This window comes from Bos indicus x Bos taurus, chromosome 18, assembly GCF_003369695.1.
Source record: "Bos indicus x Bos taurus breed Angus x Brahman F1 hybrid chromosome 18, Bos_hybrid_MaternalHap_v2.0, whole genome shotgun sequence".
NCBI classification, from domain to species: Eukaryota; Metazoa; Chordata; class Mammalia; order Artiodactyla; family Bovidae; genus Bos; species Bos indicus x Bos taurus.
The window spans coordinates 16,367,088-16,394,995 of NC_040093.1; the positions used below are offsets into that span (position 1 = coordinate 16,367,088).

The 27,908-nt window shown below is 44.9% G+C and overlaps 2 protein-coding genes and 2 long non-coding RNA genes across 5 annotated transcripts in view; 2 read left to right on the forward strand and 2 right to left on the reverse strand.

Annotated features, from left to right (window-relative positions):
- Positions 1 to 354, forward strand: part of LOC113876513 — a 78,824-nt gene extending 78,470 nt beyond the window's left edge. The window contains exon 3 of the long non-coding RNA XR_003506521.1: positions 271 to 354. This is a non-coding gene — a long non-coding RNA (uncharacterized LOC113876513). The remainder of the gene's footprint in view (positions 1 to 270) is intronic.
- LOC113876508 (zinc finger protein 546-like) lies at positions 1 to 11,218 on the reverse strand. The gene is given in 5 exon segments (XM_027515819.1): positions 1 to 1,549; positions 1,552 to 2,201; positions 4,542 to 4,644; positions 10,361 to 10,432; positions 11,134 to 11,218. Coding segments are annotated over 2 exon segments (1,797 nt in total). The 5' UTR covers positions 1,886 to 2,201; positions 4,542 to 4,644; positions 10,361 to 10,432; positions 11,134 to 11,218; the 3' UTR covers positions 1 to 86.
- On the forward strand, positions 894 to 20,517 carry LOC113876512. 2 transcript variants are annotated; one of them, XR_003506519.1, is made up of 5 exons: positions 894 to 975; positions 4,590 to 4,685; positions 10,407 to 10,583; positions 14,034 to 14,224; positions 20,397 to 20,517. It is a non-coding gene; the product is annotated as an uncharacterized LOC113876512 (long non-coding RNA). The 2 variants fall into 2 exon arrangements; XR_003506518.1 differs by lacking the exons at positions 894 to 975; positions 4,590 to 4,685; positions 10,407 to 10,583 and adding an exon at positions 11,396 to 11,484.
- Positions 16,545 to 27,442, reverse strand: PSMC4 (proteasome 26S subunit, ATPase 4). Its single transcript, XM_027515820.1, has 11 exons — positions 27,335 to 27,442; positions 26,343 to 26,441; positions 25,290 to 25,476; positions 21,687 to 21,833; positions 21,496 to 21,605; positions 21,299 to 21,392; positions 17,718 to 17,885; positions 17,556 to 17,632; positions 17,245 to 17,413; positions 16,966 to 17,021; positions 16,545 to 16,779 (listed from the first exon to the last, which is right to left on the reverse strand). Exons 1-11 carry the CDS (start codon positions 27,368 to 27,370, stop codon positions 16,666 to 16,668), a joined length of 1,257 nt encoding a protein of 418 aa, XP_027371621.1. The 5' UTR covers positions 27,371 to 27,442; the 3' UTR covers positions 16,545 to 16,665.
- Between the last annotated feature and the right edge of the window lie 466 nt (positions 27,443 to 27,908).

A 27,908-nucleotide genomic window follows, 5' to 3' on the forward strand; every position in this document is an offset into this window, starting at 1 on the left:
AATCTCATGGACAGAAGAGCCTGGCAGGCTAGTCCATGGGGTCACAAAAGAGTCAGACACAACTTAGCAACCAGTCAATATCCTCTTTACATTATGCATAGCGATTCCTCACTAAGGTCATTTCTCTGATGTAAAGTGAGTTGATCACTACGAATAAAAGCCTTCCCACATTCTTTACATTTATAGGGTTTTTCGCCAGTATGAATTCTGTGATGTCGTATAAGTTCTGATTTAACACTAAAGGCTTTCCCACATTCTTTACATTTATAGGGTTTTTCACCGGTATGAATTGTGTGATGTCGAGTAAGTTCTGCTTGAAGACGGAAGGCACCCCCACATTCTTTACACCCATAAGGTTTCTCACCAGTATGAAGTCTAAAATGTTGAGTAAGATGATACTGGCGACTAAAGGCCTTTCCACATTCCTTACATTCATATGGAATCTCACCAGTGTGAATTCTTTGATGTAAGGTAAGTTGATAACTACAAATAAAAGCATTCCCACATTTGTCGCATATGTAGGGTTTCTCCCCAGTGTGGATTCTGTGATGTTGAGTAAGATGATAGTGCCGACTAAAGGTCTTCCCACATTCGTTACATTCATAAGGTTTCTCACCAGTATGAATTCTCTGATGTTGAGTAAGATGATTGCTATGGATAAAGGCTTTCCCACATTCCTGACATTTATAGGGCTTTTCACCAGTATGAATTCTGTGATGCTGAGTGAGTTCTGTTTGAAAGCGAAAGGCCTTTCCACATTCTTTACATACATAGGGTTTTTAACCGGTATGAATTTTATAATGTTGAGTAAGATTGTAGCGACGACTGAAAATCTTTCCACATTCTTTGCACTCGTAGGTGTTGTCATTGGTGTGAATTCGCTGGTGTGAAATAAGTTGACTGCTATGAATAAAGGCCTTCCCACATTTCTTGCATTCATAGGGTTTTTCACAAGTATGAATTCTGTGATGTCTGGTAAGTTCTGCTTGAAGGCGAAAGGCCTTCCCACATTCTTTACATCCATAGGGTTTCTCACCAGTATGAATTCTGTGATGTTGAGTAAGATGATAGAGACTACTGAAGGTTTTCCCACATTCCTTACATTCATAGGGAATCTCACCAGTATGAACCCTCAGATGTAAAGTCAGCTGATAGCCACAAATAAAGGCCTTCCCACAGTCCTTACATTCATAGGGTTTCTCTCCAGTATGAATTCTACAATGCCGAGTCAGTTCTGTTTGGAGACCAAAGGTTTTTCCACATTCTTTACATTCGTAGGGTTTCTCACCAGTATGAATTCTATGATGTCGAATAAGTTCTGCATGAAAACTAAAGGACTTATCACAATCTTTACATTCATAGGGTTTGTCACCAGTATGAATTTTCTGATGTTGAACAAGGTATGAACCATGACTGAAGGCCTTCCCACAGTCATTACATTTATAAGGTTTTACACCAGTATGAATTTTCTGATGTTGACTAATATGTCGTTGTACCCTAAAGGTCTTTCCACAAATTTTACATTCATAAGGCCTCTCACCAGTATGAATTTTTGATGTTCAGTAAGCTGATAATGAAGTCTACAGGTCTTCCCACATTCCTTACATTCATAAGGTTTCTTCCCAGCATGAATTGTCTGATGTACTCTAAGGTCTCAAACACGACTAAAGGCCTTCCCACATTCTTTGCACTCATAGGGTTTCACACCAGAATGTATTCTCTGATGTTCAGTAAGGTGATAATGAAGCCTAAAGGTCTTCCCACAATTGTTACATTCATGGGGTCTCTCCCCAGCATGAATTGTCTGATGTACTCTAAGGTCCCCCACACGACAAAAGGCTTTCCCACATTCCTTGCATTTATAGGGTCTCTCACCAGAATTCATACTGGTTGTTGTATGACAACTGACTGTTGTCTAAAAGCCTTCCTACATTCCTTACATTCATATGATTTCTCTATAGCATGAATTTTCTCATGTAGAGGAAGAGCTATACATTTTTGGGTTATCATTTGACTAGCACATCTCATTTGATTTCCTTCTTGTCTCTCAAACTCATGTTAACACTGCAAATCACTTCTGAAAATGGTGTCCTCATGGATAGAAGCTTGACTTTCATCCACTGTCTGCAACTGAAACAAATATATTCCACAAATATCCTTTTCTGGAAATAACTTCTTGGTGAAATACTTAGACTCCAAATCTGGACAAAAAAAAGAAGGAAACAAGTGCTGTGATGTGATTGTTCTATGTTGGGGGTAGAATAAGGGGTTGCATCTTATAGTTAAAATAAAAGACAAACTAAGAATAACACAGATTAGAAGTTGAGTTTTAGAGCACAAGTCGGCAAACTTTTTCTGTAAAGAGCCAGATAGTAAAAGTTTTAGCCTTTATAGGACATACAGTCTTTGTGACAATTACCCAGCTCAGCCGTTATAAGCTCAAAGGGAGCCTTAGACAGCATATAATTGAATAAGTGTAGCTATGTTGTAATACTACATATGGTGTATGGACACAGAAATTTGAATTTTGTAAAATTTTTGCTTCACAAAATATTCTTCTGATTTTTTTCCAAACACTAAAAATGTAAAAACCAGTTTTAACCTTATAGCCATTCAAAAGCAGATGGTGAGCTGTTTGTCTGCTGGATCCCGATTTAAAGAACTCTATGGCAGAAAGTGAAGAGGAACTAAAAAGCCTCTTGATGAAAGTGAAAGAGGAGAGTAAAAAAGTTGGCTTAAAACTCAACATTCAGAAAACGAAGATCATGGCATCTGGTCCCATCACTTCATGGCAAATAGATGGGGAAACAGTGGAAACAGTGTCAGACTTTATTTTTTGGGGCTCCAAAATCACTGCAGATGGTGACTGCAGCCGTGAAATTAAAAGACGCTTACTCCTTGTAAGAAAAGTTATGACCAACCTAGATAGCATAGTCAAAAGCAGAGACATTACTTTGATAACAAAGGTCTGTCTAGTCAAGGCCATGGTTTTTCCAGTGGTCATGTATGGATGTGAGAGTTGAACTGTGAAGAAAGCTGAGTGCTGAAGAATTGATGCTTTTGAACTGTGGTGTTGGAGAAGACTCTTGAGAATCCCTTGGACTGCAAGGAGATCCAACCAGTCCATTCTAAAGGAGATCAGCCCTGGGATTTCTTTGGAAGGAATGATGCTAAAGCTGAAACTCCAGTACTTTGGCCACGTCATGCGAAGAGTTGACTCATTGGAAAAGACTCTGATGCTGGGAGGGATCGGGGGCAGGAGGAGAAGGGGACGACAGAGGATGAGATGGCTGGATGGCATCACTGAATCGATGGACGTGAGTCTGAGTGAACTCTGGGAGTTGGTGATGGACAGGGAGACCTGGCGTGCTGCGATTCATGGGGTCGCAAAGAGTCAGACACGACTGAATGACTGAACTGAAGTTGTAATGCAATTTGAAAGAAGGCAAAAGGCTTCAGAAAATGATGTGATGCTAAAAGAGGGTAAAATAAGTGATTGGATGAACAAATTGAGTCAGTGGTCCCCCTACTTAGGATGAATGTAGGGGAGTTCCTTATGTATACTGCTTTTTGGGCAACAACCCAAAGGAATGAAAATCTATAGGAACAACTTCTGAATGTCTTTATTTTTAATCTTTTTCATCAGATGATTCTGATGCAGATCACTTTGAGAATCTGTACATAATTTTTTCCCCAAAGGTTTCTCTTCAATCTCTTAGAATAAAATTCAGATAAATTATCACAGATAAAAACATATCACCACCATATTGCCTTGCTTCTCTGTACAGGTCATCTTCTTTACTACAACATGTAGGAATCTATATCAATGGTACTTAAACTTGGGCACAGTCTTGCTTCCAAGTAAGTTGGAAGTATGTATAAAATAATTTTATGCAATGGAGAAAAGAATAGAAGTGTAAATATAGAAGAGGACTTGGAAACACAGATTAAATGGTTGTCAATGGGGAAAAGAGAAGGCAGTTCCCTCTTTGAAATGGGAGGAAAATAGAAGAGAAGTGAAATAATTTTAAAAAATTAAAAAAAAAAAAGAACTTTCTGCAAAGATGGATATCTTATATATTTACATTCTCCAGTATGGTAGCTACTAGCCACATGAGGCTCTCAAGACCTTCTACCTCCCCTATTTGGCCTCTGTAGTCCTATGACCATGAATCCATCTAAATATGAATATTCTTCAATGGCCTTTTCAATTTTATCAAATGCTATTTTGACCTATAGGACTTTGCAGGTGGCGCAGTGCTAAAGAATCCACCTGCTGGTGCAGGAGGCATAAGAGATGTGGATGTGACCCATGGGTGGGAAAGATCCCCTGGAGTAGGAAATGGCAACTCACTCTGGCATTCTTGCCTAGAAAATTCCATGGACAGAGGAGTCTGGGGGCTACAGCCCATAGGGTCACAAAGAGTCAGACAGGACTGAGTGCATACACACACACACACACACACACACACACACACACACTTTGACCTAGAGTTTAATGTAAATGTAACCAAGTCTAAATTAAGTCATTTTGAACTTACGGTTTTTGTTTCTTGTAAGTCATTGTGGCATTTCTTTCTTGTGAGCAGGATGTTCCACTCCTAAGCCAGACATGATTACTTTATTGGAGCAAGAGAAAGAGCCCTGGATGATAATGAGAGAAGGAACAGGAAGTTGGTTCACAGGTGAGTGATGGCAGATCAGCCAAGGGGGATGCCATCACACCCTCTGGGTCAGAGAGACACATGGCCCTGAGATGAAGGCTCCTTTCAAAGGCCCAAGACCCAGGGGAAAAGGCCTGATTTCTGGGAAAACATTAAAAACATTTTCTATTCAAAGAATTCTGAGGGAGAACTTGGAAGTATTTTTGAAGACAATATTTTTCTTCTGGGCTTCCCAGGTGACTCAGTGGTAGAGAATCCTTCTGCCGCTTCAGGAGACATGGGTTTGATCCCTAATGGGGCAGATCCCCTGGAGAAAGAAATGTCAACCCACTCTAGTATTCTTGACTGGAAAATCCCATGGACAGAGGAGCCTGGTGGGCTATAGTCCATGGTGTCACAAAAGAGTCAGACATGACTTAATGACTAAACAGTAACAAGAAATTTTTCTTTTACTAAAATAAAAACAACAAAAATAATACTGCATACTAGGCATCCTTGCAAGCTCTTATATATATTAATTCATTTAATTCTCACAAGAGTGCCCTAAGGTAATAATAGCCCCATTTACACTGATAAAAGCATAACACATGGAAGGAGTAACAGCTGGTGAGTGACAGAGTATTTGAACCCAGACCATAGGGCTCCAGAGTCTGTGTCCTCAATGCCTTTCTGTACTGCCTTTAAAAGCAGAACAGACCTTCTATATTGTATTAGTTTTGCCAAATATCATAATGAATCTGCCACAGGTATACATGTGTTCCCCATCCTGAACCCTCCTCCCTCCTCCCTCCCCATACCATCCCTCTGGGTCATCCCAGTGCACTAGCCCCAAGCATCCAGTATCGTGCATCGAACCTGGACTGGCAACTCGTTTCATACATGATATTTTACATGTTTCAATGCCATTCTCCCAAATCTTCCCACCCTCTCCCTCTCCCACAGAGTCCATAAGACTGTTCTATACATCAGTGTCTCTTTTGCTGTCTCGTACACAGGGTTATTGTTACCATCTTTCTAAATTCCATATATATGTGTTAGTATGCTGTATTGGTGTTTTTCCTTCTGGCTTACTTCACTCTGTATAATAGGCTCCAGTTTCATCCACCTCATTAGAACTGATTCAAATGTATTCTTTTTAATGGCTGAGTAATACTCCATTGTGTAGAAAGTTCTACTGCACAGAGCTGATATGAATCACACAGCCTAAATTTCATTTTTCACCAGAGTTCCCCTAAACTCAGAATAAACTGGTCAAAAGCTGACAGAGGTTGCTAGAGAAATACTATCTCCTTTCTATGAACTCCCAAGAAATGTGACCTGAGTATCTCTAGAGGCTTTATTACCTCCTTGTGGTCTAGTCGCTTAGTCGTGTCCAACTCTTTTCGACCCCATGGACTGTAGCCCATCAGGCTCCTCTGTTCATGGTCTTTCCCAGGCAAGAATACTGGAATGGGTTGCCATTTCCTTCTCCTGGGGATCTTCCGAACCCAGAGATCAAACTCACATCTTCTGCATTGCAGGAAGATTCTTTACCACTGAGCCACCAGGGAAGCCCTTATTACCCCTTATTACCTCCTATCTCATGCTAATTCTGTCTATTTTGACTTTATATTATTTGCCCTATTATAAGAAACTTAAGGATAGTGACTGTGTTTCAATGCTTGTATTCCTCTAACTACTATCATAAGATTCAGCATCCTGTGACCCCTAATGTCTGTTATTCAACCACAATTCCATTTTTAGGCAGTTTTTCTTAGCACACTAAGATACATGTGCAAGATGTTTATCATATAACAACTTAGAATAACCAACTGTTAGAAAAATAAATAGCTACAGGAGGCAACAGGTTGAATAAATTATGGTCAGTTTTTTACCCCGCTTTGAACTTTTTATTTTGCTTTGGGGTATAGCTGATTAACAATGTTATAATAGTTTCAGGTGAACAGTGAAGGGACTCAGCCATACATATACATAGATCCTTTCTATCCCAAAGCCCCTCCCATCCAGGCTGCCACATAACATTGAGTAGAGTTCTATATACAGTGGGTCCTTGTTTGTTATCCATTTTAAATATAAAATTATGGTCAGTTTTGATGGCACACTACAACAGACTGGTTCCAAATAGGAAAAGGAGTACATCAAGGCTGTATATTGTCACCCTGCTTATTTAACTAATATGCAGAATACATCATGACAAACACTGGGCTGGAAGAAGCACAAACTGGAATCAAGACTGCCGGGAGAAATAGCAATAACCTCAGATATGCAGATGATACCACCCTTATGGCAGAAAGTGAAGAAGAACTAAAAAGCCTCTTGATGAAAGTGAAAGAGGAGAGTGAAAAAGTTGGCTTAAAGCTCAACATTCAGAAAACGAAGATCATGGCATCTGGTCCCATTACTTCATGGGAAATAGATGGGGAAACAGTGGAAACAGTGTCAGACTTTATTTTTCTGGGCTCCAAAATCACTACAGATGGTGACTGCAGCCATGAAATTAAAAGGCACTTACTCCTTGGAAGGAAAGTTATGACCAACCTAGATAGCATATTAAAAAGCAGAGACATTACTTTGCTAACAAAGGTCTGTCTAGTCAAGGCTATGGTTTTTCCAGTAGTCATGTATGGATGTGAGAGTTGGACTGTGAAGAAAGCTGAGTGCCGAAGAATTGATGCTTTAACAACTGTGGTGTTGGAGAAGACTCTTGAGAGTCCCTGGGACTGCAAGGAGATCCAACCAGTCCATCCTAAAGGAGATCAGCCCTGGGATTTCTTTGGAAGGAATGATGCTAAAGCTGAAACTCCAGTACTTTGGCCACGTCATGCGAAGAGCTGACTCATTGGAAAAGACTCTGATGCTGGGAGGGATTGGGGGCAGGAGGAGAAGGGGACGACAGAGGATGAGATGGCTGGATGGCATCACTGAATCGATGGACGTGAGTCTGAGTGAACTCCGGGAGTTGGTGATGGACAGGGAGGCCTGGCGTGCTGCAGTTCATGGGGTCACAAAGAGTTAGACACAACTGAGCGACTGAACTGAACTGAAGGCCCTTATTAATACTGATTATACTGGCCCATATTTAATGTTGGAGAAGGATATTCATGATGAATTACTAACTGATACAGGAAAATTAAACAAATATGGGAAATTCTCTGAGTGTCCAGTGGTTGGGGCTAGGTGCTTTCACTGTTTAGGGCCAAGGTTTGATACCTGGTGGGGAAACAGATACTGCAAGCTGAGTGGTGCAGCCAGGGAAAAAAAAAAGGATGTACAATTAAGGGAGAGATTATAATGTCATTCATAACACAGACTCTGTTGTTGACTTTCAGGATGTAAGTCCTAATCTGACAGCTGCCAACTTTTCAGTTAGTTTATTGACAAACTAGGGATAAGAACAGTACCAGTCTCCTACAGTTGTCATGAAGATTGGGATATTACATAGCATTTAGTGCATGTAATTGCTAAATAAGTTAGATGGTATTGTTATGAAATTATTTTCTACTTTCTGTTTTTATAGTAAAATTTGAGTCTCATGCCCACTTTTTTAAATAATGATATTTTACATATTCTAGAGGCAAGGCTTAAAAGTGCTAAGCAGATCTCTCCTCATCCTTGCTGCTACAAAAGAAGAGACACCATTCTTCAACATAAAGCTGATAAAGAGAACCTAATAAGGCATTAAATGGAGAATGTTAATAAGAGGTTCAATCTTATTCTCCTGCCCTACGTAAAGATTTACATTAATATTTATAGTTGTTTCCATTTTATTCTGTTTTCTACTATTATAAACCTGTGTTCCAAAATGTTGTTTGCATTTAAAGATACTTGGACTACAGAGGTTATTACTGTGTCCTGTTAAAGCAATTTAATTTTTTTTAATATTTATTTATTTAGGCTGTGCTGGGTCTTAGTTGCAGCATGTGGGATCTAGTTCCCTGACCAGAGATTGAACCTGGGCTCCATGAATTGAGAGCATGGAGTCTTAGCCACTGGACCACCAGCAAAGTCCCAAAATCAACCAAAGAAGTTTAATCCTGAAGGGCTATCTTATTTGATAAATTGTGCCAATAATTATTTGATTTATATTTGTTTTTTTATATTTATATTTATAAATTATATATAAATATATATATAAATATATTTATAAATTATATATATATAATTTATATTTATAAATCAAATAATATATTGATTTATATAATACAAATTTGGAGGTATAAATACTTGGAAAGTTTATGAAGCTTCACTGACGTGTTCCTCTTCTTTCTATATTCATGGAGATATAAGAAACCTCTGCTTTGGTAGAATTACTTTTTCCAAATAAGAGTTGTGGAATCTGTGTCCTTTGAACGTTTCGTTAGAACAGTTTCTGTTCTGCATACACATGCACACACACACACACACACACATACAGGTTCACAGAAAAAAAATTTTGCTAAAATAAACCTCCCCAAAATATTAATCATGATGCCAGGGCTATTTTAACTTTCTTTTTTACAAGTCCCTCATGTAATATAACTGAATAACTTTTTGAAAAAAATAAGTATCAATTCCATAATATTAAGTATACAACAAATCTATATCCAATTAAAAATATTTGAAAATCTTGGAAGCAAATCTGTGTAATATATGTGGGAATAGTAAGGGAATCAGTATGACCATTATAAATAAAGACTAACAACTCTTGGGAGAAGGCAATGGCAACCCACTCCAGAACTCTTGCCTGGAAAATCCCATGGACGGAGGAGCCTGGTAGGCTGAAGTCCATGGGGTCGCTAAGAGTCGGACACGACTGAGCGACTTCACTTTCGCTTTTCACTTTCATGCATTGGAGAAGGAAATGGCAACCCGATCTAGTGTTCTTGCCTGGAGAATCCCAGGGACGGGGAGCCTGGTGGGCTGCCATCTATGGGGTCACACAGAGTCGGAAACGACTGAAGTGACAGCAGCAGCAACAACTCTTGAAGATCCTTCTTCAATACAATAATACCTTTTCACAGACAAAATTCTCCTCTGCATGAACATATCAGGTGAGGGGCATCTGCAGACTAAATAAGAAAATGTGGGCAAAGCAGACAGTGTTTGGTTTGTTTCCCCTTTCTCTACTGAATAACCAATTGAAATATCACTTTGGATATAACCCTTATAAAATATCTCTGAATCCCAATAATAGTAAATGAAATTCATATAAAATTTAAAATTTGAGTATTATTGTACATCACAATGAATATTACTTTACTCATATGCACATGTTTTTTCTTTTGACAAACTTTTTATAAGCAAGTCTCAACCCATCAATTCCCTGGAAAAAAATCCTACACATGATGACACAGATTTCCATCACATTCCTGCTCTAAACACCTTAAAAAGCAGATGCCCATGTCACTGACACCAATCAGACCACCTCTGATCTTGCCTCACTTTTAAATTGAGGTTCTGCAGGACAGCAATGATGTGATTCCACTTAAATATTCATCTCATTTGCTTTATTAAACAAAGTTGTAACTTTAGACTCCAGGATATATATTTACTATTACAAAAAGTGAATGAGAGGGTGACCCATCTGTATGGCCCCTCATTTACTGGGAAGGAAGAATAGGCCTAGAATAGGCCACTGACATTTCAGGAAAAGAAAAGCAAATGTTTGTACTAAAAACAAAAACGCATTTACGAACAAAGAGAAAGTAGAAGCTCACCTGATCTGCACTTTTAGATGGGGAAATTTTTTTCCTTTCTCTAAAGGATCCTTTTTGCAAAAACTGGCAGGACTGGGGAAGAAGGAAATCATGAGACACCAAGCCTTTCTTAGAGCACAGCCAGACGCATAATGTCCCCTCCAGGGCCACATCAGCTCTACCTCATGCCTGTGACCAGATGGGAGCCTGTCTCTGACACGATAGCCGACTCCTAGGATCAGAGGTAAGGGGATGCTGTGGTTCTGAAAAATGCAGCAGCACCCACATTGCCTCCAAGTAAGGACCCCTCTCACCATTTCCTCCCAGGAGTCTGTTTCGGAGACACTTTTAGCTCTAAAAGCCCCATCCCAAGCCCAGGACTGTGCCTTCTTGCTGGGAACCTTCATCCTGGGGTTCAATCTTGGACTTTTCTCTTGGGGACATAGCTCTGTGCAGACACCAGGGCTGAGGGGAGGGAGGGGAAGGCAGCAAGAGCGTGGGTCAGTCACACTCGTCACTGAACCAAGTACCAGTATCAGACTGACAACCGCACCCACCGACAGGAGGCCTGACTTTGTCCTGCACACACACACACACACACACACACATACATGCACACACTCACAGTCACACAATCCCTTTCCTCTTCTCCTCCTGCCCGCACAGGCCTGAGGCTGCAGGCAGAAGAGGCTCCCTGGGGTCCTCACTTTGGGCGGCATCTCCATCCCCACTCCGGACAAATCCTGCTTCTCCTCACCTAGCACCAACTTCTCCCCCGGCTTCTACTAGCTCACCTGCGGTGGCTGGGCTACCCAGAAAGCACGGTTGGGAGCCCTCGGGGTGGAAGTTTACACCCTCCCCCTGGGCCTTCTGGGAAATGTAGTCCACGGTCGGTAGCCGGTGGGCTTGGGCTCTGAGTGTGCAGGCGCAGACACGCTCGGACGGGGCGGCTCTCCTCCCGGACTCTGGTACCCGCATTCTCGCGCGGTGAGCTGACAGAACTCACCCGGGAGCAGTCCCGGCTATGCGAGCCTCGACAGCCCTCCAGACAATGGAGTCCACAGTCTTGACAGCCGAGTGCGTCCGTGGTGCCGCCCTGAGGCCGACCGCGTGCCAGGCGAATTCTGTCAGATTCTTCCCTCGAGGTAGTTCCGGCGCGTGGTTCACAGGCGTGTGTCCCTATGTACTGGCCTCGTGAGCGTGTGTACATGTGTGTGTTTGCCGCTGTGAGGGTTGCGGGACCGACTGTGCCTTCGGCTGAGAATGAGTTGTGTTTCTGCGTGTGTGTAATTCTTTGAGTGCCAGACGGCGTGTGCTGAAGCAGCACCTAACTGGAAGGAGTCCACGGCCTGGAGTGTGATTCGTGACTGAGCAGTGAGGTGAGAGGCGCGGTGGAGACCGTGGCTGTGCTGGAGTGTGACTGGGGTGATGTGTGTGTGATGGGGTGGGTATGCGGGTTGCTGTGTGGCGGGGGTGGTTGAGCGGCCGGTGCAAGTCAGGCTATGTGGAGATAGGTCCGTGAATCTGAGTGTCTGCGTGTGGTACTTCACGGGTGCCAGTGGCCTTGTGACTGGTACGCGTGTGTGATCGTATGAGCCACAGATCTATTATAAAAGAATACGTTGCATCTTCTTGCAGCATCAGCTGTGTTTCACGACTTGAGCAGAAGATTTGTCATTTATCTGTCAAACAATTTTGCCTGTTTGTATAGAATGAATGGACTTCCCTAGTAGCTCAGAAGGTAAAGCATCCGGCTGCAACGCAGGAGACCCGGGTTGGATCCCTGGGTCAGGAAGATCCCCTGGAGAAGGGCATGGCAACCCACTCAAATATTCTTGCCAGGAGAACTCCATGGATAGAGGAGCCTGGCTGGCTACAGTCCATGGAGTTCCAAAGAGTCGGACTCAACTGAGTGACTAACACACACATAGAATTGAATGAATTTTTTCATAGAGAAAAATGGAAAATCATAGTAATTTTTTTTAATATGAAGGAATTCTTTCCACTCTTCTGTGATGTTATGGGTCTGTGGCAGATACTTTTGAGAATCTTGGACTGAAAAAATATTTCACTTTATGCTTGGGAAGGCAGTGTGCCATAAAATAGTGAGCCCACAATTAGTCAGATGATAACACATTCTGTACTTCCTCTCCCCTTTCTGAGCAATTCAGTCCTAAAGCTGTAAGATGGGCTTGGAGCCTGAGCAGGATGAGGAGGGTGGTCATGCAGGGAGTGGCTTGAGGCATTGGGCCTGGGATTCTGATCAAATGTAAGTAAATATATCGAGTGCAATGGGAGTAGCCAAGCTTCTCCCTATCAGCAGGGAACCTCAGACATGGAAAAGGAGATGACTAAAATGAACCTTGGGATGGTAGGTTGAAACTAGATGTAATGGTTTGAACTCACAATTATCTATATGGTTCTTGGCCTTCCCCAATCAATAGAAATTGACTAAAGGCCAGACAAGAAATTCACACAAGGCTTTACTGGGGCTCCTGCGGGCTGCAGTAGGGAGCATGACAGGTTCCCCTGTTTGCTCCCTAAGGGGTGGGTGTGAGCTCGTTTCTTATATGGGGTGAGGGTAGGGGTGTGTCCAGGGGTCAGACTGGAGGGGTAGCTTATGTGGTTTGCCCACCCTCTAGTGGTGTTGAGTGCAGGGGGGCATGTGCAGTAACCCTGCTTTTGCTTCCAGCTCTTCAGAAATGGCATTTGGGGTTTGGGGGGCAGTTTTTTTTTTTTTCTTTTTTATCTTTTGGTCCAGAATTTGCCTGTGTATGCACAGTTATTTGTAGTCCCATATAGTTTCTTTGTATTTTGTAGCTCAAGGAGAGGTGTGTCCAGGTGCAAGCGTTGTAGTACTGAAGCAGAGGGCCCCAGGCCTGTCTCAGATTGATATAAAAATTAGTGAGGCTGACATGGAAGACTGTTTAAGTCACCTGGGATGGCTGTAGTGTGATCTGTGGCATCATGACATGGCTTCTGGTCTGTGGTGATGTTTGTCATGTTGCTGCATTTGTACAGAGTCATTTTTGATCAATCAAGTCCTTTTTAACAACTTAGCAGTACATGTACTGTAGTCTCATCTGAGGTATGCTTACTGATCCTGGTTGTACTCAAAGGAAGTGTTACTAAAGAATACATGAGGGACTTCCCTGGTGGCCCAGGGATTAAGAATCCATCTTGCAATGCAGGATGTGGGTTCAATCCCTGGTCAGGGAACTTGGAGCCTTTGTGCTGTGGAGCAACTAAGCCCGAGCACCACAACTAGAGTCCGTGTACCAAAACGAAAGATCCCACATGAGGCAGCAAAGATCTCGCGTGCTGCAACTAAGACCCGATGCAGCCAAATAATAATAATAAAAAAGAATAGGTATATATGAAACCTGGGGAAATGATCAACATTTGTCTGAACTGTTGTTCTGTCAAGCCAGGGTACACTCCCCATTGTAGGAACTGCAGAGGTATTCACAAAATGGATCATTACTGCTCCTGGGCAAAGAGTTTTATAGGAATTTCTTTTTCAGTGGAAACCTACCACCTGGTCCTTGGATGATGGTTACACAAGTGTTCTATTTATAATAAGTTGTTACATTACACATTTGTATTTTGGGCTCCTTTATGTGTATTATTATAATTAAAACAATTAAAAACAAAAAGGCTTACATATATTTTTTTCTTTCTCTTGTCTTTGCAGAGCAGACAGAGAAAAGGGATCTGTTTCCCTTAGAAGGAAAACATTTGCTTTCAAGACTCCACTTCCAATGTGTTCACGTGTCGGGCTGTTCAGCAAACTGGCCTTACTTTTTCCTTCATAATGCAGTAGCATGTAGCTGAGAACAGAAAAAAGCAGTCCCTGACATCCAGGAACTGGCCTGACACTTACAGGTAGGCCTCAGTGGTATTGAAAGATAGCTTAGTGCTCACAGCTGAGCCACATTATCCTGTTGGACATAAGCAGTCTCACAGAACATCAGCATCAGGGTCACTCAGACCATAATGATGGGGGGCCACTTTATAATTTTGTCTAAGCATAGACAACAAGGTTGCTAGGCAACCCTCAAAATATACCAGATATCCCTTCTTCCAGCTAATGTGAGTGGCTACTACTTTTTACCTCTAATTGGTAAAAAGGAGTAGCTTCACACTAGTCTGCTGTCATTTCTGGGGTACATGGCTTTGGTTTTTTCCCAGTCTCTTTGCCCTTTATCACTGATGTTTACAATGTGTTTTATCCCTTTGTGACAGGACCCAGGGATCACTCCTGCGTTTAAATTAGGTACTTAACAACAGTAACAAAGCCATGCAAAAAAAAAAAAAAAAAATGGATTTTACAAGTCCTCTTGAAGGAGGGAAAGAAAGGAAGGAAACTGCTGAAGTGAGGTTGGATCCTCAGGTCAGGAAGATCCCTTGGAGGAGGAAATGGCAACCCACTCCAGTATTCTTGCCTGGGAAATCCTTTGGACAGAGGAGCCTAGCGGGCTGCACTCCATGGGGTCCCAAGAGTTGGACACGACTGAGCAACTAAGCAACAACAAACCTAATTCAAGTATAGGACTTCCCTGGTGGTCCAGTGGTTAACACACCACATTTCCAGTGCAGGGGCAGGGGTTCGATCCCTGGTGGGGGAACTAAGATCCTACATACCATGTGGCACAGCCGAAAAAAAAAGGTCAAGTATATATTGAGTACAAAGTGTATTAGAAAAAAAGCATTCTCATGGCACACTTACCCTGTATTTCCCTGTCTACTTCCAAGAGGCAAGGACCTCTCATCCTTTTGTTTCTTTTGCAACTTACTTCCATTATTTCTAAACTATATGCTTTTGTAAACTCATCAGTTTTGATATTAGGTGCTACTGAATATGAACGGTGAAGACTTCAGGTGTCTTAACAATCCACTTTCCTCTTGATCATGCTGCTTGGTTTCCTCAGAAGGAATCCTTCAGTTGCCTGCCCAGGGCACTTATATCTCATCTTCAGCATGGCCCCTGTCTCAATCCTTGCCCCAGGTACACCAGCCCGGAAACTGATGGCCCAGCCTCTGCAGAGTAAATCTGAGGTCTTCAGCCAGGCTGGGGAAGGGTCACAGGGCCTGGAGTACCAATAGCTCATTTGTTTCCTGCACACTCAGTGTATCAGTTCTGGTTTTTATGTAGCCTTTCAGGCAATCCTCCTGTTTCCTGCCCTCACCTTCAGAACCTGGCCCCTCTGGTTTCTGGACTTCCCAGTCGTTCAGGTTCATGTTTCCTCAGATCTGCTACATCAACAAGCGTATCTTTGCGTCTTTTCAAAATTGTTTCATTGCCATCTCCTCCCTCCTTCTGTGTCCACGAGAATTTATAACCTACTTTTGTTTTCGTGAGATGTCAGGAGGGAGGAAGAATTAATTAACTTCTCTGCTCAACCTGCCATGCTTATCTACAGAGGAATCACCCGTCTCTTCAAGGACCTGATTCCTCGACTGTTTCTCCTTATACCTTCTTACCATCTCACTCCCAACTATATGGTGACATTCACACATTTGTCCAAGGAACATGAACTGAATGTCTGCCATGTGTGGGAGCTGAGACTTGAATTGTGATCAAGCTACAATCCCTGATTACGAGGGAGTCTAGTCTGGAGGAGGCAAATGTAAGAAGTCCCAAGCAGAGAATGTGCACGGTGCAAGGGCAGCATAGGGAAAGGGTTACTTCCCTTTGGGGTATCGGGGAAGACTCCCCAGAAGGAGAGGGGTCTAAACAGAGACGTCAAGAGAAAGTGGGAACTGATCCCACCAAACACATCTGTGCCCCAGTGAAATGGTAGGAAGAGCCAGAGACATTCACAGAACTCAGGCGTCCAACTTTCCCCTTGCCCCCTCATCCCTGCTCCAGGGGACTCTACTGGGTGGTTCCTCTGTCCTTGATACATACTGAGTGTAAAGAAGGTAGGAATTGCCCAAAACTTGAATGGTCTTCTACCTGTAGGAAATGTGGGTGAGGAGATTATAGAGGCTTTATTTTATGGTCATGGGCTGTTCATTTTCCATCCTTTTCCCCAAATTTCTGGAGAAATTTAGTGTGAATTCTTTACTTCTCCCTCAAGCTGTTACCCAAGCCACGTACCTCAACTGCCTATCTGTCAGGAGAGCAGGAGGGGCACAGAGGATCCTATTAAAGTACCAGCTTCTCCAAAGGAGTTAAACTTGTAAGGAGAAATTAAACACATTCAGTCATATTTGTTTAATGAATAAATCAATCCTGGGTAAAGAGGAAAGAGAACTAGGTTTGGGGAAAGAGGCTGGGGAGGTGAGAGAAGCCCCCAGCCCCTGTGGTTTGGGTAGAGGGGTCATTTGTAAAATTCATGCTCCTGTTCGTCTTTCTTGATGACTGTCTTGTACGCTTTCTCGAAGTCCTTGGCCAAAACAATGTAGCGATTCTCTCGGACAGCCAGCATCCCGCTCTGTCAAGGGATAAGAGTTAAAACCTACTCCTTGCACTCCCCGCCTCCGGTGATGGTGCAGGAAGACACAGACGCAGCCCAAGACCCAGGGTGGCAATGAGGACAGAAGGACCGCGGCAGAGTGGTTTCAAGAGGAAGGGTCTTCACACATAACCCTGCCCAATCTAGACAGAAACCATCACTCACCTCCTGACAGATGGAGTTGATATCAGCTCCTGAAATCTTATCTGGTCTAGCCACATCTGTGGCAGATGTGTTAAGGAAACCATCCCCTGCATGACAGGGTTAACGCCCAGAGCCAGAAGTTGCCCAGAGCCAGAAGTTGTTCGTGGGCTGTCTTTGTTATCAGCCCCTTCCCCAAACCTTGGTCTCCCACCTGCTCAATCTGGATGGTGGTGATGGCAGAGGTGGAGATACAACCCCCCTTCCCAACGGTGACCTCCCCTTGCTTCTAGAGGAGGATACAATCTTCCAAGTCAACCTCCTCAGAGAGATTCATCTTGCTGGTGATAGTAGAGAAAATCAGTCTCTTCTGGCGGCGGTCAGGGAGTGGAAATTCAATTTTACGGTCAAGGCGTCCCGGCCGCAGCAGGGCAGGATCCAGGGTGTCTGCTCTGTTTGTGGCCATGATCACCTGGCATCGGGGACAGGCCAGCTCAGACCTCTGTCCCTTCTATACTCTCCCTCCCACTGCAATAGCTATCCCCTCATAGGCCAGTCTCCATCTTTCCCTGATTCCCACACCACACCTCCCCTGCCCATCCTGAATCCCAAACCTTGACGTTGACATTCTGGTCGAATCCATCCATTTGATTCAGTAGCTCCAGTAGGATTCTCTGAACCTCCCTGTCAGCTGGAGAGTATAAAACATGGTCAGCTCAGGGCATCCCGTAGGCAAGGCTGCCCAAGACCCCAGGCCCTGTGTAGGCATCACTCACCCCCTGTCTGGGCATCAAATCTCTTGGTGGCGATGGCATCAATCTCATCTATGAAGATGATGGCAGGTGCGTTCTCCTTGGCCAGGCGGAACACGTCCCGGACCATGCGAGGGCCCTCGCCCAGGTACTTCTGTACGAACTCTGAGCCCACGACGCGGATGAATGCAGCTGATGGCAGGATGACAGGGGTCAGACGAGAATGGGACTCCTGCCTGCAGGGCCCCGTACTACTTTAACTGAAACTGAGCATTCCTTGAGGACATCCGTTTCTTTGGTTGGCCACTCCAAGTGGTCAGGTCATTCTCTCATGACCTGGGCAGGGTCCTAGATCCAGTCAGGAGGACCAGCTACTCACTCGTACCCCTCAGAGACCCAGCAGCCCAGATCGTGACTCCTGCCTATGGATGTGCCAATTTTTGGCCCAACATTTAAAAATCAGGATATTTTAAAAAAATGTGTCTGTACTCCAACATGCCTATAAAATAGAGCTAGAGACATTAATGGAATCCACTGTATATTAAAAAAAAAAAAAGTGGATTTTCAGAGTGCTTAAAAAACCAGCAAGAAAACAGGCTTTTCATACACTAAGGCATCATGTTGCCTCACCAAGAGCTCAGTTCCATTTGCTCAAAGGACCCACCTTTGAATATCATGCAAGAGTCAGGAACCAGGAGCACATATTCTGACATAACAGGTGGCAATGGGGTTGACAACAGGTTTGTTCTGGGCCTGCCTCTCCTTTCTATCTTTTCTTAGAGTTTAACTTGTTTGTTAGTGTCTGGATGTGGCGTTGTGTTGCACGGAGCAACTTTCAGGACATTCCTTCCAGGTACCACAGAGAAAGGAGACACAGAATCCACTAAGTAGACCTGGTCATAAACTAGGAGTTGTGCAGCTTGTAGCCCTGTCCTTCTCTAATATGGTGGCTACTGAGCAAATGAAATGTGGTTGGTCCAAACAAAATGAGATGTACTCTAAGTGTGAAATACATACCAGACTTCAAAAGACAGTACCAAAAAAAGTAAACATCTCAATAAATGGCCATCAACAAATGAATGAACAGACAAAATATGCTTTATACATACAGTGGAATATGATTTGGCCTTTAAAAGGAAGTAAGTTCTGACACATTCCAACATGGGTGAGCCCTGAAGACATTATGCTAAGTGGAAGCAGGCAGTCACAAAAAGATAAATACCGTATGACTCATCCACATATATGAGGTGCCCAGAACAGGCAAATTCAGAGACTGAAAGTAGAATAGAGGGTTATCAGGGATGGTGGGAAGGGAGAAATAGGGAATTATTGTTTAATGAGTACAGAGTTACAGTTTGGGATGATGAACAAGTTCTGGAAATGGATAGTGGTGGTGACTGCACAGGACTGTGAATGCACTTGATGTCACTTGTAAATTGTACACTCACAAAGTGGTTAAAATAATAAATTTTACATTACATATATTTTACTACAATGAAAAAATTATAGAAAAAACTCAAATTTCCTATCTGCTACATGTTAAAATAACATTTTGAATATACCAATTAAATAAGAAATAGATATATTTTAGACTTAGAAAATCTGTGTATAACTTTATAGCTGGCCCTCCGTATCTGCAGTTTTGCATCTATTCATCCAACCATGCATCGTGTGAAAAAATCTGGGTACAAGTGAACCCTCAGAGTTCAAGCCTCTATTGTTCCAGGGCCGTATTTCTATTGAACTCGGCCTGTCTACAACCACCTTGCTCTCAGGACAACAGCCAAACTCTCTTATATTAGCACTAAGATGATTTATATTCATGCCCTTTCTGACCTCTTCAGCCTCATCTTCTGGTCCCCCAGCCCCTCCTTCAGTTATTCTCTGAACACCTACCACAATTCAGCTACTGGGTGGGCACTGGAAACACAAAAGGACAAAATCACCAGTTCCCTGCCCCCAGAGAGTTTAGTCACGGTCTACTCACCACTACTCGTGACTCCCTAGATAAGTTCTTTTCCATTCCCTGGTCTTCACAAATGCTATTCCCTCTCCTTACAGAGTGCCTGGCAGACTCCTCACACCTCTCTTCTGGGACCCCTCTCTGAGAGGCCTATGCAGAATGGATTGACAACCCTCCTGGAGGCTATCCCACTACCTTCCTTGCTTTCCTGAGGCATTTGCTACTCTGTAGACTGTCCCCACCCAGGCTCACTTCCTACCATGACCCCTTGCTCACGTGGCTTCAACTATAGGGGCCTCCTCACTGTTCTGGGACATTAAGCACATACCTGCCTCAAGGCCTTTGCACCAGCGAAGTCCCTCAGCCTGACACACTCCGTCCCCCAGATGTTCACATGACTCACTCTCTCAAAAGCGTATTCTAGGTCTTTACATAAATGTCACCTCAGAAAAGTCTTCTCTGACCACCTCCAGTCCTGGCACATAAAGCTACAGCCCCTGTTTTTCCCTATCTCCCTGCCTCTTAATTATTTTCTTCAGGCATTTAGCACCATATGACATATGACCTATTCATTCATCTGTTCAAGTACTTCCTCAATCAACTAAGACATCAGCTCTATGAGGTATGGAGACTTTGTTCTCTTCACAGCCATGTCTTCCGCACCTAGGACACAGCTTGTTGTGTATCAGGTGCTCAATAAATATTGAGTGACTAAGTGTTTATTGTCCTTTTTTCCTCAGCCAAACTGGGAAACTCTCCAATGCAGGGGACGTGTCTGGCTCATCTCTCTATCCCAGCACCGGGGACTGCAGAAGTTCAATGAGCTGCTAAACCAATGAATGATCACGACAATGGCTAATATTTACTATACTTGCTATGTGCCAAGGTACAGTTTTAGAAGCTTTATATTGGTTTAATCCTCTGAATAATCCAGAAAATTAGGAAATGGAGTCACATAGAGGCTAACTTGCCAAGAAGTTACACAAACTAACTTACATAAGTAGTACAGCCTTACATAAGAAGTTGTAAGAGGTCCATATTTCAAAAACCCAGGCGGCCTGACCCAGTGCTTACCCACTACTCTCTACTGCTCCCTGGCTTAATATATTAAGATTTTAAGAGTCCTGTTTTTAGGCTTTTTACAAACAGTAATACAGTGACTTTCAGACATCTTTGAAATTTACGAGAAATACATTTGTACAACCACAGCAAATATGTGTATGCATATTTGTGTGCATTAAGTTGCACAAACAATATGAGCTCTTAGTACGTGGGGTGAACTCTGATGTTTTCTGTTCTGTTTTACTTTTTAAAATGCTGGTTAGAACCCATGAATTTGAATTCATAATTACAAACAGGCCATGACCCACCAAAGGAAAACTATGTCATTATTTCATTAATTCTCTCCACAATCATGCTATGAAATGAACGTTTTATTAGATGAGGAAGCTGAGGCACGAGAGTAAAGTCACCTCCCCAGGATGGCATCGCCACTCAGTAAGACACACACTGGGGCTTTGACCCCAGAGCCCACATTCTTAATCACCATGCCACGCTACTTCCTGGGGAGGATGAGAGAGCTGAGGGCAAGGTCGGAAAAGCCCAGAAGACCAGAGCTTGGGGGAGGGGCCAAGCGGCTCACCTGTCGTGTGATGAGCCACAGCCTTTGCTAGCATGGTCTTCCCGCAGCCAGGTGGGCCGTACATGAGGACGCCTCGGGGTGGGTCGATGCCGATCTGAAGCCCAGAGGTGGAGAGAAGGATGAGCCAGGGAGTCCATCACCAGCTGGAGACCTGGTGGACCCGGCCTCTCCCTCCCCTGCCAGATCTGGCTCCTTACCTGCTTGTAGAGCTCGAAGTGTGTGAGTGGGAGCTCCACAGCCTCCCGCACCTCCTGCTTCTGGATGTCCATGCCCCCAATGTCCGCATACATCACGTCTGGCTTCTGATCTGGTGGGAGAGCAGAGCTGGGGCTCCCAGCCTGGCCCGCAGGGTCCCTTCAGGCCTCCCTGGCCCTGGGCTCCCTCTCACCTGAGGTGAGCATCATGATGCTGCTGTCGGCCTCGGGGGGCAGCACGTCCACCAGGGCATTGCTGTGCTTGTGGAGGGCCACCGAGGCGTTGGGCTTGAGCAGCTCCCGGTCAATGGTGCTCAGGATGCGCACATAGTAGTTGGAGCCTTTGTGAAGGACAAGAAGGGAAAGGGGAAAATGAGAAGCCCCAGATTCTACCCCTAACTCTTGAGCTCCGGACCAGGTGACCAGCACCCCCTGGAATGCCTGCCCCTGGATGTCCCCCGGCAGGGCTCACTCACTGTGTCTCAGTGTGCTCTCAGTATCTTCCCCCGAATCTGTGCTCCTCCTCCTGGGTCTCAGTGAGGCCTGTGGTCCCGAGTCACTAAAGAGACCTAAGCCTCGTCCTGGGCTTTTCTCTGTTTCCCTCCACAGCCTGTCAGTCACCATGGCCTTCCACTGGCCTCCTAAAATGTCTCTCCAACCAATCCCTCCGCTCCTCCCCAGGGACCCTGCCCTGATTCAGCACCAACCTCTCCCATCTAATTTATTTATTTATTTGTTTATGGCTACACTGATTCTTTGTTGCTTTCTCTATGAGAGAGCTTTCTCTAGTTGCGGTGAGCAGGGGCTATTCTCTAGTGCAGAGCATGGACTCTAGGGCACACGGGCTTCAGTATTGGGGTGCATGGGCTTAGTTGCCCTGCAGCATGTGGAATATTCCTGGACCAGGGCTTGAACTTGTGTCCCCTGCATTGGCAGGTGGACTCTTTACCACTAGACCAGCAGGGAATTCCTCTTTTCCCATCGAGGTCTCCGCCACAGATTCTTGCTTGCCCAGACTCCTCTATCTCACCTCCCTAGTCCACCTTCTACAGTTATGGTAGTGACACACACATCTCCTTCCAGCCTCAGTGTTTCTCTTGACCTCCAGACTTGGCTGTCCTGTAGCCTCCCAGACACTTCCCTGTGATGTCCCAGGCTGCCCTCATTCTCTCAACAAGGCTGCTTTTCTGCCCATGTTGCCATCTCAGGGACAACCACTGTCCCCGAGTCCAACAGATCAAAGACACACTCACTTTGGATCTCTCCCTCCCTTCACTACCAACTCCAGGGTCCAGTCACACACCTTTCCCCACAAGCTTTACAATCATATGGCTTGATCTAGAGGAGCAGAGGCCAGAAGCAAGAAAAGACAGGTAAGACGCAGGAACAATGACCATCATGAAGGCAGCACCTAGACCCATGTTAATAACAGCAGCTCTCACATTATAACTGAGTCCTAACCAGAGCCCGGAGAAGGCAATGGCACCCCACTCCAGTACTCTTGCCTGGAAAATCCCATGGATGGAGGAGCCTGGTAGGCTGCAGTCCATGGGGTCCCACAGAGTCGGACACGACTGAGCAACTTCACTTTCACTTTTCACTTTCATGCCTTGGAGAAGGAAATGGCAATCCACTCCAGTGTCCTTGCCTAGAGAATCCCAGGGATGGGGGAGCCTGGTGGGCTGCCGTCTATGGGGTCGCACAGAGTCGGACATGACTGAAGCGACTTAGCAGCAGCAGCAGCAGCAGCAGCAACCAGAGCCCAATCTCACTTCACCTATGTTTTCAAATTGCACATCCCAACTCAGTCCCAAAGAAAGGCAATGCCAAAGAACGCTCAAACTACCGCACAATTGCACTCATCTCACATGCTAGTGGAGAAGGCAATGGCACCCCACTCCAGTACTCTTGCCTGGAAAATCCCATGGATGGAGGAGCCTGGTAGGCTGCAGTCCATGGGGTCGCACAGAGTCAGACATAACTGAGTGACTTCACTTTCACTTTTCACTTTCATGCATTGGAGAAGGCAATGGCAACCCACTCCAGTGTTATTGCCTGGAGAATCCCAGGGACCGGGGAGCCTGGTGGGCTACTGTCTATGGGGTCACACAGAGTTGGACACGACTGAAGCGACTTAGCAGCAGCAGCAGCACACGCTAGTAAAATAATGCTCAAAATTCTCCAAGCCAGGCTTCAGCAATACATGAACCGTGAACTTCCAGATGTTCAAGCTGGTTTTAAAAAGGCAGAGGAACCAGAGATCAAATTGCCAACATCCATTGGATCATCGAAAAAGCAAGAGAGTTCCAGAAACACATCTATTTCTGCTTTATTGACTATGCCAAAGCCTTTGACTGTGTGGATCACAATAAACTGTGGAAAATTCTTCAAGAGATGGGAATACCAGACCACCTGACCTGCCTCTTGAGAAACCTGTATGCAGGTCAGGAAGCAACAGTTAGAAATGGACATGGAACAACACACTGGTTCCAAATAGGAAAAGGAGTATGTCAAGGCTGTATATTGTCACCCTGCTTATTTAACTTATATGCAGAGTACATCATGAGAAACGTTGGGCTGGATGAAGCACAAGCTGGAATCAAGATTGCCAGGAGAAATATCAATAACCTCAGATATGCAGATGACACCACCTTTATGGCAAAGAGCGAAGAAGAACTAAAGAGCCTCTTGATGAAAGTGAAGGAGGAGAGTGAAAAAGTTGGCTTAAAGCTCAAGATTCAGAAAACTAAGATCATGGCATCTGGTCCCATCACTTCATGGCAAATAGATGGGGAAACAGTGGAAACAGTGTCAGACTTTATTTTTGGGGTTCCAAAATCACTGCAGATGGTGACTGCAGCCGTGAAATTAAAAGACGTTTAACTCCTTGGAAGGAAAGTTAGGACCAACCTAGACAACATATTAAAAAGCAGAGACATTACTTTGCTAACAAAGGTCAGTCTATTCAAGGCTACGGTTTTTCCAGTAGTCATGTATGGATGTGAAAGTTGGACTATAAAGAAAGCTGAGTGCCGAAGAACTGAAGCTTTAGAACTGTGGTGTTGGAGAAGACTCTTGAGAGTCCCTTGGACTGCAAGGAGATCCAACCAGTCCATCCTAACGGAGATCAGTCCTGGGTGTTCATTGGAAGGACTGATGTTGAAGCTGAAACTCCAATACTTTGGCCACCTGATGCGAAGAGCTGACTCATTTGAAAAGACCCTCATGCGGGGAAAGATTGAGGTCAGGAGGAGAAGGGGATGACAGAAGATGAGATGTTTGGACGGCATCACTGACTCAATGGACATGAGTTTGGGGAGACTCCAGGAGTTGGTGATGGACAGGGAGGCCTGGCGTGCTGTGGTTCATGGGGTCGCAAAGAGTAGGACACGACTGAGCGACTGAACTGAACTCAACTCATCTCAACTCAGTAGTAGTTGTGAAATCATTTTAGATAGTCATGACCAGAATGCTGTTTAAAACAAAACAGACTGGAACAGAATGGAAAACTAATTAGAGTATCACACCACAGTGAAGCTAAGTATCCTTTGGTCAAACTTTTACTGTATTAGTTATATATACATACTTATAGAGAAGAAAGAAAGGGAGAGTATGTAAAATATGTAAAATATATTTCTACTTTTGCATCAGACTGAAAATACTCTGAAAAACACTATTACACCATCTTCCCTTGTTTGCCCTTGTAAGTTCCTGGCACATGGCAGTAAGTAGTTAACAGCTGTTGAATGGACAGATGGGTAAACCACACCCCCTTCACCCCCACCCCCGCCACACACCTGTGGTGGAGCCCACGATGGCTGTATTCTGATCCACAGCCTCCAGAAACTGCCCGATAACCAATGGGATGCTCTGGATTCGTTTCACCTCCTCCTGGGCATGGAGGAATTCCTTCTTCAGGTTCTTTTGTTCATCCTTGATATACTCCTCCTGCACCTCCAGGAACTCCAGCTCTTGCTGCAGCTTCTGTGAGCAGACAGTGGAGAAGCAGGGGATGGTTCCAGGCCTTGCTGAGCCAAGGAATGAAGGTAGGGGAATTATGGGACGCTGGGCCCTGTGCAGGGTCCAGACTGGTTTTGTTAATTTCTTTTTTTATTGGCATAGTTGATTTACAATGTTGTGTTAGTTTCAGGTATACACCAAAGTGAATCAGTTATACATATGCTATGCTATGCTAAGTCACTTCAGTCGTGTCCGACTCTGTGTGACCCCAGAGACGGCAGCCACCACGCTCCCCGGTCCCTGGGATTCTCCAGGCAAGAACACTGGAGTGGGTTGCCATTTCCTTCTCCAATGCATGAAAGTGAAAAGTGAAAGTGAAGTCGCTCAGTCGTGTCCGACTCTTAGCGACCCCATGGACTGCAGCCTACCAGGCTCCAAACCCACTCTTTTTTCTTAGTTTCTTTTCCCATTTAGGCCATTACAGAGTATAGAGTAGAGTTCCCTGCACTATACAACAGGTTCTTATTCCCTGGTAAAGATGCCCTGGAAAAGGAAATGGAAACATTCTCCAGTATTCTTTTTTATTTATTTTTTAATTGAAGGATAATTGCTTTACATAATTTTGTTGTTTTCTGCCAAATATCAACATGAATCAGCCATAAGTACACATATGTTCCCTCCCTCTTGAACCTCCCTCCCATCTCCCTCCCCATATCACCCCTTTAGGTTATTACTGAGCTCGTTTTGCACTCCAGTATTCTTGCCTGGGAAATCCCATGGACATAGGAACCTGGTGGGCTCCAGTCCATGGGGTCACAAAGAGTCAGACAGGACTTAGTGACTAACGACAACACCAACGTTGATATTTTTCGGACTGGCTTTGAATGTACCTTGTAGCGGCTGTAGAGGTCCTCCAAGTCCTCTGGCTCAGGCCCCAGGAAGGACAGGCCAGTCTGGGGCCGTGACACAGACAGGGCTGGGATCTCATCCTAGGCCACGGAAGGAAACTCAGGTTGGAAGGTCCCCTTATGAAAGAATCTAAAGCCCCCCTCCCCACTTCACCATGAAGTCACTTGGCCCCTAATAGGTTCCTGACATCATTCAGCACCCTAAATAGATCCTGGGAACTTCTCAGCCCCCTAAAGATGTTCCTGAAGTCACCCAGCTCCTAACAAACTCCCTGGTCACACAGCCTTCCAAACAGATCTTCTGGTATCAGATGCCACTTGTAACATGTCCTCAATGTCCCAACTCCCATCTAGGGCCTAAATGTCTGATCAACTCCTTACCAGACCCCAATGCCCTCAACAGGTTCGAAATACTACAGGGATGCCTCAATTGATGGTGAAAGTCACCATGCCTTCATACAGTCCTGGTATTACTCAGTTACCCCCCAAATATCCCTCATGAACTCCAACTCACATTAGGCCCTTATGTCACCCAGCTCCTTGGCAGGCCCCAAACATCACTCGGCCAGATCATAGATATTACTTGGCGCTCCAACACCAACTAAGCCCCAAATATCAGTCAGCTCTCCAGCTCAACCTCATATATCATTCGGCCCCATACCCGAATCCCATACATCACTCACCACCCGACCCACTCCTAATGCCACCGGGCCTAGCTATGTCACAGCATTCCACCTAAACCTCGAAATCTTTCAGCCCCAAAGAACCTCTAGCGTCACCGTTTCCCCAGCCCCGCTTCCCAAGCCCTACTATCATCACTCAGACACCCAGACACCCAGCCCAGGCCTCGGATCGGCACGAAGCTCTCCACTGAGGCCTCCGAAATCACTCAGACCCACGCCTGGATCCCCAAAGTCACTCAATCCCAACCAGGTCGGCTTCGCCCTCTTCCCGCGCCCCACGCCCCACCGGACCTGAGCTTTCTCCACCAGGATACCTATCTCCTCCATAGTGACCAAGCCGGCCTCTGTGTGGCCCGGCCTAATCCAGTCACCGCTTCCGCTGACGCCACCGGAAAGCAAGGCCTGGATGGGTTCTGGGAAACGTAGTTTAAGACATCACTGAGAGAAGGCTGAATGGGCGCGGCAGGTAAAGTGCAGGGCGGCTTCGTCCTGAGCTCCGCCCCCAAGACTTGCTCCTGCGCACTTTGCACCTCGCGGGCGCGCCGGCGGGCCCGGGGAGGTGCGAGTCGGCAATAGCGCGCGGGGCCACAGTCTCGCGCGGCTTTTTCCGGCGCTGGTTTTCGTGACAGCAGGCGGCGCTGCCCGCATTGGTTTTCAAACTGGGGAATTTCTTAGAGATCTGTCAGATCTGGCCAAGTGCTCTTCTTTCTTGTTTAGAGGCTTGGGCAGGGTTCTGCAGAAGCGGGGGGGTCTTTAACGGAGTTTCCACGTGGGCTGCAGCCGAGGATTGCCTCCGCGCGGAGCCAGAAAGACCAAGGCTACTCGTAAAGGGTGACACCCTTTACCCGGCTCCAGACCCGGGGTG

Excerpts from the sequence above, each read along its gene's own strand:
- PSMC4 (XM_027515820.1), bottom strand. The coding sequence starts at position 27,370 with ATGGAGGAGATAGGTATCCTGGTGGAGAAAGCTCAG. Across the intron at positions 21,834-25,289 it reads CATCGTGGGCTCCACCACAG|GCTCCAACTACTATGTGCGC; the intron begins GTGTGTGGCGGG and ends TCCTTCACAAAG. Across the intron at positions 17,633-17,717 it reads ATTTGATGCCCAGACAGGGG|CTGACAGGGAGGTTCAGAGA; the intron begins GTGAGTGATGCC and ends TATACTCTCCAG.